General features: G+C 42.1%; 1 protein-coding gene across 1 annotated transcript in view; it reads right to left on the bottom strand.

The window, feature by feature from the left end:
* The window catches only part of SCCPDH (saccharopine dehydrogenase (putative)), a 40,514-nt gene extending 31,841 nt beyond the window's left edge, over positions 1-8,673 (bottom strand). The window contains exons 1-3 of the mRNA XM_022579393.3: positions 8,337-8,673; positions 6,523-6,635; positions 1,074-1,154 (exon numbers count right to left, since the gene is read on the bottom strand). Of these exons, the coding sequence (XP_022435101.1) occupies positions 1,074-1,154; positions 6,523-6,635; positions 8,337-8,526 (384 nt within the window). The 5' untranslated portion in view covers positions 8,527-8,673. The remainder of the gene's footprint in view (positions 1-1,073; positions 1,155-6,522; positions 6,636-8,336) is intronic.
* Between the last annotated feature and the right edge of the window lie 2,025 nt (positions 8,674-10,698).

A 10,698-nucleotide genomic window follows, 5' to 3' on the forward strand; every position in this document is an offset into this window, starting at 1 on the left:
TATATATATATAGCTGAAACACTTTGCTGTACATCTGAAACTAACACAATATTGTAAATCATTTAAAAAAAGAAGAGTACATACTATCAACATAATTTCTCACTGGTGATGTTGACCCTCAACACCTGGCTGAGGCGGCATCTGTCTGGTGTCTCCACTGTAAAGTTCTTCTCCCCCTCCCCCTCCCCCCGCCGCTTCCATGCTGTACTCGCTGGAAGGCAGTGACTGTGCAGCCCACACATAAAGAGGGAGGAGTGAAGCTCCCCCTCCTCAAGGGCACAGTAGTTATGTGAATTATGTGGAATTCTGCACAGGTGATTTGCCTCTTTTCTTCCCTTTGCCCACTTTAAATTGGGTTATTTAAATTTGTATTTTTGACTTATATATATTCTGGCTCATTACTAGGTTTTGATGCCACGTTCATGGTACTTTATAAGATAACTTAGCAGCTTTCCACCATTTTCTCTGCTCTAGAATATTTTAAATAAGATAGGAATAGTTTCTTTTACATTCATATTTCCTACCTCTTCTTTTATCAGTCTTGGTAATTTACACTTTCTTAACACTTTCCAATATACATCACCAACTGATAAGCTCTAAGTATGTATATACCAGCACACTGATGATGGTACTCAGCAGAGACTATAGGGACATATGAGGTTACAGTTATAAAGGAGCTAGTGTGGCTCAGTGCTTATTAACACTCCACTTCCTGCAGTGTTAATTCAGGCAAACCTCAATGCAAGTCCTAGTTTTTCTACTTAATGGTTGCATGACTCTGAGCAAGTTTTATTTTAATTAATTCTGTTTACAGCATGCAGTAGCAATAAAAATCAACACATCCTATACACAAAGGCCATGGAAGAAATCAGGATGTAGGGAAGAAAAATTCAAGAAAACTGAAGCTAAGACCTTACCATCATGCTCTCCTTCAAGCTTTCAATGAAATACCATCTCTAAATGCTACAGAGTCATCACCTTCTAAAATCTGTCTGCAAAATTACACTAAATATTTTTCACTTTAACAGAAAGTTGTATTGTTAATTTTGCTCCTTCTTTTCCATTTTACATACCTGAGGTTCTCCACAGATGTCAATACAGCTAGTTCCATTTTCAACACATGCTTTCACTACAGGTTCTCCATAAAATCGGTACTGGGAGAATAAAGAAAACCAACAGTTTACTCTTACTTAGCAAGCTTAAATGAAGGAATACCACTGAGTGTTGGAAGTACAGTCTTCACTATTAAGAAATCAAATATTAATAAAGTAGCCTAATGAGAAAATGAGAAAATAATGTAACTGCAATTTACTGACTCTCACAGTGTAAATAAAAGCATGATGGAATTACCTCTAACTGAAGACAAAGTCCAAAGTTTTATAAAAGAAGTGACTCATCTGAGTTGAATTCTGAAGAACAGTAAGGATTTGCCAGGAAAAAGAAAATCCAAATAATGGAAAAATGATACGTAAAAGTGTAAAAAAGGGTGATGCTCAGGATACCTGAAGCACAGAGTAGTGGAGAGGGAAGTGGTAAGAGCTGAGTCTGGAAAGAAACACTTGGGCCAGATCAGGAACGACCCTGAGTGCCATGTTATCAAGACTGAACTTTACCTTTTCTGCATTGCTGAGCCCTCCTAGAGTATTTTAAACAGGACAGCGGTGGAACGTTTATAACACAGACATATCACTCTGCCTGTGGTATTGGAAAACAAAACTCACGGCAGGTAAGAAATGAAGGACAAAACTAAGGAAGCGGAAGGATATACTAAGAGTGAGATATACTTAAAAGACAGAAATGACTGCACTTCCTGATTAGCTGGACATGGGGACCAACAACTAATGGCAGTATTAGCAAAATAAAGAAAGGACAAAGAGGGTTGGAGGGGATAAGTTTAATATTGTACAAAGTAGCTATTCTGAGCCTGTATGATTTTGGATCTCCCAAACTATTTGTTGCTCAAACTCAAGGAATTAAAATTTTAAAATTTTTATATAACAGTTAATACATCAGAGTCAGTCCCATTTCAAAGGAAGCATGACGAATTTTCCCTTTGTGAGGGAAGGGTAAGCGGAAGCATAAACTCCTCTGCTCCTCTCATTCCTCACAGCAAAAGATGGAGAAAGGAGATGGTCTGCTTCTTCTAGCCTTCAAGAAACAGGTAAACGGACACTTAAAAGAAAAGACAGGGCACTACAGGGATTGCCCTTTTCAAGTGGGTCACTTACGCTCCTCTCTACCTGACTCCACAGCCTCATCTCCACATCCTCCTCCCCCTTCTTAAAAACAGCAAATGACACTGGAATTACAGGACTAGAAAAGTGTGTTTAAGTTCTAGTTCATCCTCTGCTATTCATCAACCATGCAAAATTACTGAAAGCACTTAACTTCTGAGGCAACGTAGTACAACAGAACAAACAAGGGCTTCCAAGGCAGCAGGACCCAAGTTCACATTCTAAATCCATCATCTACTAAATTGTATGAATTTATTTACAAATGACATATATGGACTACTATACTAATAAAATATACACTTTAAACATACATAAAATGGACATAGAGTTGAAATTAAAATGAGTACAAGTCAAAGCTCTATTTTCTTTCTGTACCCAATGGATCATCTTGGGTAATTTTTACACATATCCATTTGAAACTCACTTAGCAATTTCCTTGGCCTCCTGGTTATTTTACCCCCGAATACCTCAAGTTGTCCCGTACTTCACCTGGGTCAGAATCAGCTGGGTCGCTCATTAAACATGCTGGTTACTCAGTCCCACCCCAACTCCCTCCAGTAATAAGTTTTCCGGGGTAGACTGCAGTAACCTGCATTTTAAATGAGCCTCACTGGTGACTCTTACGTACGTTAGAGGTGGAGAATCACCTCCCTAGACATGCTCCCTGGAAAATCTCACCAACTTTCTGGATTTGTACTACGACATGTATACTGATGACGTCCAACTCCTATCTCCAGAGCTGCTCACTGATGAGGCTGCCTCATCTGTGGCTTCTGTTATAAACTTCAGGACCCGCAAGAGCTCAGGACATGGGGCAAAATGAATTTCACTTTGGCTTCTCTTCCTCTCCTCTATTTCCTCTTCACCCTGACTTCCTCACTTGCTTAAGAAAACAATTCCACTATATAGTACGCATTTCCTGTCTTAATTCAAAAATATATCTAGCAGACACCTCAGTTTCAACACATCCAAAATCAGATTCATCATCTTTCTCTCAACAGCAGTTTTTTCCCCCTCCACTTCCCAGCACAGAAGACAATAAAGAATAATGCTTAAAAGTACTGATTCAGTCATTTTCTGAATATTTTGACATAATACTTGTTTACATATGCCTGACTAGTTTTACAGCTATCATTTAGCTCTCATTAAAGAGACCCTCACAAAACAGAGAAATGGGTAAAAAAAATACCTTCAAAGAAACAAATTATGACACCAAAACTGGTAAACTGGAGTCTACCCCTGGGAGTATAAACCATATTACAAAGTGAAAACAACCTTCCAAGTAGAGCTTAGGAAGGAACATGTTTTGGGGTCAAAAAGCTAGAGATGCCTATAAACCATCCAACTGGAAACACTGAGAAGGTAATTCGATCCACCAGTCTGGAGTTTAAGGGGTAGTTCCTCAGTGGAAATAAATTAATGTAGGCATCATCAGGAAACAGATGGTATTGAAAGCCATGGCTTTCAATTCTTTCTGACTACAACCCACCCTAAGAAATTCATTTCACATAGTAGCTCCACACACAAATATATCTGACACAAAAGCTTCATGAACCAGTACGTACCTGTATTACGTGTAATTCACCCTATTTTCTATTTCAGTCTATCTGATTTTTCTTTTCAATGCCTAGTCTTAACCTACTGAACTGATTTCACAAAGTTTAAAAAGTACTGGCCCAGTTACAGTTTCTGTTTGGGATGGTGAAAACGTTCTGGAAATAAAGAGGTGACAGTTATATAAGATTGTGAATGTACTTAATGTCATTGAAGTGTATACTTAAAAATGGTTAAAATGCTAAATTTTATGTTATGTATATTTTACCACAATAATAATAATATTAAAAAATGGTCCAGGGAATATAAACAGAAAAGAGTTTCTAAGGCTTAAGCTCTGAGACCTCTGGCATTCACAGGAGGATAAAAAGATCCAGCAAAGGAGACTGAGACAAAGCTGGTACAGAAAAAGAAAACTAGGAGAGGGCAAGAATTCAGATCCCAAGTGAAGAAAGGAAAAAGTGATCGACTGTCACAAACGCTGAGAGGTCTGATTAAGATGAGGACAGAGAACTGATGATTGGATTTGACAGGACGGGGATGCTGGCAGAGTAGTTTCATTTAAGGAGTATGGATAAAAGCCTGACAAGACGAGATACAGGAGGAGGTGAGGGAGTGGAGACAGTAAGCAAGGCAAACTCTTTCAAGTTTTGCTAAAAAGGGGCACAGAAAAATGGGAGTAGTTAGAGGAGCATGCAGAATTTAGAGAAGTTTTTGTTTAAATGGGAGATATAATCCCATACTTGTATGTTGAGAGAAATAATCCAATCAAGAGGCAAAATTTGATGAGAATAAGAATATGTGTAACTGTAAACCTGTAAATATAAAGTCTTTGAATACCGTGTCCATGAGAAGCAGGGGTAGTTTTTCCCTGTAAAAGGAGATAAGGCAGAGTCAGGATACAATGCAGATAGGAAGATCTGGTGGTATAAATTCTCTTCTGACAGCCTGTATGTTCACAGTGTAAAAAAAAAAAAAGAAAAAAGGAAAGAAAGAAAGGAAGGGAGGGAGAAGGGAAAGAAGGAAGGAAGGAAGGAAGAAAATCACGAGGTAAGAGTGAGGAAAAAGGAAGAAAGGGGTGGGATGCTAAAAGTATGAGAAAAAAGAAGTTATAAAACTGCTGCTTCAGTGAGTAGGAGAGAAAACAGCCTAGGAAAATAGATTAGAATTGCTGGAGGTACTGAGGCTGCATGTGAGGTTTGTAACCACATATTTAAAGTGGGACTAGTCAGCATCGGGATGCATTTTTCTCCAGCCAGACTGGGTTATACATGTTCAGGTAGAGTAAGCAGCGAGCTGGAATAACCAGGGCTGGGGTTTCTCCAGAGTACTTCGGAGGGAGGGACAAGCTGGCTGAGGATGTATATAAGACAGTGATTCAAGCAACGAACCACAGACCACATTCTAAACTAGTTAATGAAATAAATTGAAATAAACAATAGAAATACATTTCATTTGGTGACAATCAAAAACCTTTCTGGTTTCATTTGATGAAATTATCAACAATTTTCTAGATGCTTAGTTTTCAAATGTTTTGACAATTGAGAAAGCTTCCTCAGATCCATAAATGTCACCAACATTCACCCTGTTACACAGACCACAAGTGTCTCTTTCACATCCAGTCCAATAGCAGCAGCTAGAGGTTCTCCTTTCAAAATATCCGCTTTCAACCACTTCTCACCACCTCTAACACTCCTACCCTGTGATTGGCTTGCTTGGCCCATTCCACTGTTGGTTCCCTACCATCTATTTTTCCTCTCAGAAGCCAAAGAACTTCAAATACGTAAATCAAATCATGCCCTTGTTTTTAACCATTCAATGGCTCTTTCATATTTAGAAGGAAACCCAAACCCTGATCTTGACCTTGCAGACCTAACCCCCTAGTTCCTAGGTACCTCTCCAACCTAACTCCCCACCTCTCTGCCCTGCTCACGCTCAACCACGCTGGCCTCTCTCACATCCCTCAGTCAGGCCAAGCACATGCTCATCTCAGGACCTTTGGATTTGCTCTTTCCTGGAACACCCTCTCCTCAAATACTCACAGGATTTACTCCCTCACTGCATTCAGGTCCCTATGCAAATTTCAGTTCCTCACAGAGACCTTCCCTGACCATCCATCTAATAGAGACTGGTGTGCCAATCTTTTTATCTCCCTTCCCTGTTTTATTTTTCTTCAAAGCACCTGTCACTTACTATTATAACATTATTTTTCTGTCTCCCCACTGGACTGTAAGCTCCATGAGGGGTTTTCTGTTTTATTCACCATTATGTCCGTAGACTAGTTCAGTGTACATATAATAAACACTCAATAAACATTTATTGAATAAATGAATGAATCTTTTTTTAATATCTTTCTTTGTACATGCACTAACATATGTACTGGTACAGTAATACAGAATGTAATTTAAAAACAAATAAAAAGTAAATTATGGGTACATGCTCAACCTTTTTTAGTTAAGGGACATGCAGCACAAAAAAAAGTTTGGCAATTATAGCTGTAACCACTAAATAAACCAGCACACATTCCTGGAGTCTAGTGTCACTCTCTCTCTCAGGAGACTTTGGTCATATCCATTTGCTTCTCATGAGAAGTAAAAACTCCCCATATGGGGTTAAGGCCCTGAATCAATTCTTCTGTCCCCTGCCCTTATGTTTCTCTGGAATATAAAATACCAGATTCTGCTAGAAATGAATAGATTGTTTGTTCTGATTCAGAGAAGGGCAGATTACTTACTGGTCCTACACAGTTGAGGACAACTGTTGCCTGTTTAGCCATTTCATCAAGTGAGGCTGGATTAGTGATATCACAAATTATTATTCCAACTTCAGATGACAGTGTCGGCCTTCCTAAAATAAGAAATAAATTGTTTTAAGCAAATCCCGATACAGTATTAGATCACCCAGCCCTTCTTTTCATAATAACCACTGATGGCAAATTTACTAAATATACTAAAAGCTAATTCTCCCTCTCAAACAAAAGATAAAACTGTTTTTAACCAGGTAATTAAAAATACGGAAAAGACTATGAGGAAAATGGAGTTAAAACTAAGAGTTAATAAAACACATTACTAACCTTTAAAAGAAAACCTAAGATAAGGAATGTGTAAATGACAACTCTATGCACAATGCCAATTTTACAAGTTTTCAGATAGAAGACGATTTTCCTGACCTCCTCTCCAGGAAGAATTATACTATTATACTATAAAAGCAGTTTCTCATCAACGATTAAACAACTACATATGATAAAATTATGAGGAGGGGAGTTAACATCAACATAATGAAACAAAAGAGGACTGAGGTAAAAGAACACTCAAGTTCATAATAAGGAAATAACTGGAATAAACTGAATCAATAGAGTAACGCAGGTTTCATGGCTCAAGGTGTGTTTCCTGCAATAACCTGATCTGGGCACTACAAATGGTAGGCAACTAGGCTATACCTGTACAGTCTCGTTGAACAGAAAAGAAGAAAAGGAAGCATATATTTTAGTCGTGAAAGTATTTTTCTTGGAAAAGTAAAGAAAGACCAAAAAGCTTTTTGGTCAAGATTCTGTACTTGGGAGTGGCAGCAGGAGAGCTGTAGGAGAGTCCAGCCTACATGGTATCTTCTGTACCAACCACAAACAAAACAGGTTCCAAAAACAGGGCTCTGTGTGGAATTATGTGAGATGAAGGTGAAGTGAAGAACAAAGTATGCCCGAAACTCTAATAGGTGCTATCTGTCTGTATGACAGGGCAGTAGGGTGGAAAACTGACAGCCAAAGTTAAAGGCGACTGACTCCTAACTTAGATGTTCTCACCACGGGGAACATGGGTAGGGTCTCTGCGTGTGCGTGTGTGTCTCTCTCCGCCACATCTGTATCTCCAGCATTTACACTAGCACCTGACATTAAAAAGACCACTCAATAAAAACAGGCTGAATGAATGCCGAAAGAGTAAGTAAACTGCCGAAACAAAAACACCAAAAAAACTTTCTGGATGAAGAGTGCGACTGCTGGAGAATGCTTACAAGTAAAAATTAAATTAAAAAGTAAAGCCACAGCAACGTTCTCCGTAAAACTCCTAAGCTTCCTCTCCCATCTCCAAAACACAAGGCAAAGGGAGAACACAAGGCAAAGGGAGAGCACAAACCATCCTGAAGAAACCAGTGCTCTACTTTTGTACCCGAACAAACATCAAGAGACTTCCAGGCCCACCAGGTTACCCCCCGCTCTAGAAGGGGACGGAGCAGAGAAAGGAAAAACTAAAGTTCCTATTTCGCCAGTGGGGATTCCCTAACTATGGGAGAAATTCAAGGGGGGTCGGGGATGTGTCTCTCTCTCTCTTGTTTGTTTATGGAACGGAACGAAGCTCTGACGTTATCAGGAGCCCCGTGCTCCTCCTCCTGGGCGCTAACAGGGTTGGGGAGCTCGAGGGGCACCCAGGGAGAGAACCTCTCATTTCAGGCGACTGAAACCCCTCAGCCGGGAGAAGGGGGCTTGGGGATGAGAGCCGCGGCAGTGGGGCCGAGACCGGGGTCCCGGGGCCCCGTCCCAGTCGCCCCCTTTACCCAGTTTCATGGCAGCCCTCTCCAGGACTCGCTGCAGCTTCTCCCGAGAACGGCCCGCCACAGCCCAGGGAAGGCGGGAGCTCCGCTCCGGGGACATCTGCTCCCGGGCCACCTCCTCGGTCACGAACTGGCCGGTAAAGCCAGAGGCGCCGAACACCACCAGGTGGAAAAGCCTCTGCTGGGTCGCCATTACGAGCCCACGGCGATGCAAGGACAAGGATGGGCTGAGTCCACGGCGCCTGCGCCTCAAGCAGCGACCCCAGGACCCGGCGCAGCAACCGTCTCCTCCACGGCCGCTGCAGTCTTCGCTGCCTGAGCGCCGCGTTCCCGAAAGCCCGCGCGCGCCGCTGCGCCAAGGCCCCGCCCACACCGCCTTTTGCCGGCGGCGCCAGCACGCCTCCCCCTTCTCCTCGGGGGTGGGCCCCGCGCTGCTGCTGCTGGCTCCCCTGGCGCACGAAGCCTGTGTGCTTGCGGGGCTGGCAGCAGCAGGCGACGGCCCATCCTCCGCCCCGTTGTTGGTCCTGCATAGCTCTGACTGCCCCAGGCGTCGTATCTTTTCGCTCTCCCGAAGGTTGTAGGGAGCTACGCAAAGAGAGAGCTCACGAAAACCTTCTGACGGCTGAGAGCACTTCCCGCGCCGAAACCCCCCTTTTTCTTTTTATTTTCGAAGCACGTTGTCCAAGGGGGTGTCTGCGGAGCCAGGTGGAGGGTGGACACGGAGGGAGTCTGGGGTCCGCCTTCTGTCGTGGGCCCCGCCTCCACCGCCTCGGTGTCCGTCACCTCCGGGACCCCCTTGGTGATGCGACACACAGTTAATGGTGAACCTCCGCCAGAAAGAAACTCCCAGAATTGTCGTGCCTATTGAGCTGTGAGGTAAAGGTGAATGGTGGTTCAGGACGTCCTCGAAATACAGAAGAAATCAAAAGTTTCTTGAGCAGTCGTTATTTATATAGTCAAAAACGTTTTAATATAAATAAATGAATAAGTGAATACATAAATAAATGGGGGAGAAGAGACACATCTCCCAGTACAGAGGCATTCCAAATAATTTGTCATTACGACCTTCTCCAGGAGAAGAGTTTAACTCCCTCCCCTTTGAATATAGGCTTTGCTTAGTGACATACTTTAAAGAGAAGAATGTGGAAAGGGGGAGGAGGGGTGGGAAAGAGAAACCAGGTAAAAATTACCCTGGCCAAATGATCATGGTTAACATCATCAATACATCATGTTGATAGCACACATCCCTAATATGATGTGATAAGGATGATAGATACTTCATCTCTGTCGGGTTCCTCCCCCAAACCCATAACCTCATTCTAACCATGTTGAATATTCTAGAAGATACCTCCCCAATACTCCCCAAAATGTCAAAGTCATGAAAAAACAAGGGTGGTAGGAGAAACTGTCAGTAACTAAAGGAGCCTAAAGGGACATGATGACTAAATGTAATGTGGTATCCTCGATGGGACCCTGGAACAGAAAAAGGACATGAAAGAAATCCTAGTAAAATCCAAATAAAGTGTGTTTAGCTAACCACAATGCACCAATATTGGTTTCTTAGTTCTGACAAAGGTACCAAAGTAGAGTTAAATGTTAACAGTAGGGAAGACTGGTGAGGGGTGTAGAGAATGCTCTGTACTGTCTTTAACTTTTCTGTAAATCTAAAACAATTGTAAAATTCAACATAATTTTTTTTAATAATAGGAGTGGTTTTAAGACAGTTTATTTTATTTATTTATTTATCTATGGCAGCGTTGGGTCTTCATTGCTGCATGCATGCTTTCTCTAGTTGAAGTGAGGGGGGGCTACTTCGTTGAGGTGCGCGGGCTTCTCATTGCAGTGGCTTCTCTTTGTTGCATGAGCTCTAGGTGCAGGGGCTTCAGTAGTTGTGGCTCACTGGCTCTAGAGAGCAGGCTCAGTAGTTGGGGCACACGGGCTTAGTTGCTCCACAGCATGTGGGATCTTCCCGAACCAGGGCTCGAACCTGTGTCCCCTGCATTGGCAGGCAGATTCTTAACCACTGTGCCACCAGGGAAGCCCCAACATATAACTTAAAAAGAATTTTGTGCATTTGTATCAGATACGTATAAATATGTCATCTCATTTAATGCTATTCATCAAGCATTTCCAGAGAGCTTATGTTTGTCAAACTCTGAAATAGATCCTGGGAATACAGTGATTCCCTAATTGGGGGGATAGTTTAATTGCAGTACACGTGGCAAATGAAGGAAGGAACTATCTCTAGGGCAGAAGAAACAAGAGAAGCGTGTGCTAGGTTACATGCTGTTGATGATGCCCAGCTATGCCAGGGACCCCTGCGTGTGCAGTCATAGGTACAGTTCACTGAAGAAGGAGTCTTCCA

This window comes from Delphinapterus leucas, chromosome 1 (genome assembly GCF_059928025.1).
Source record: "Delphinapterus leucas isolate spDelLeu-1000000601 "Yukka" chromosome 1, BTC_Dleu_Yukka2, whole genome shotgun sequence".
Taxonomy (NCBI): Eukaryota; Metazoa; Chordata; class Mammalia; order Artiodactyla; family Monodontidae; genus Delphinapterus; species Delphinapterus leucas.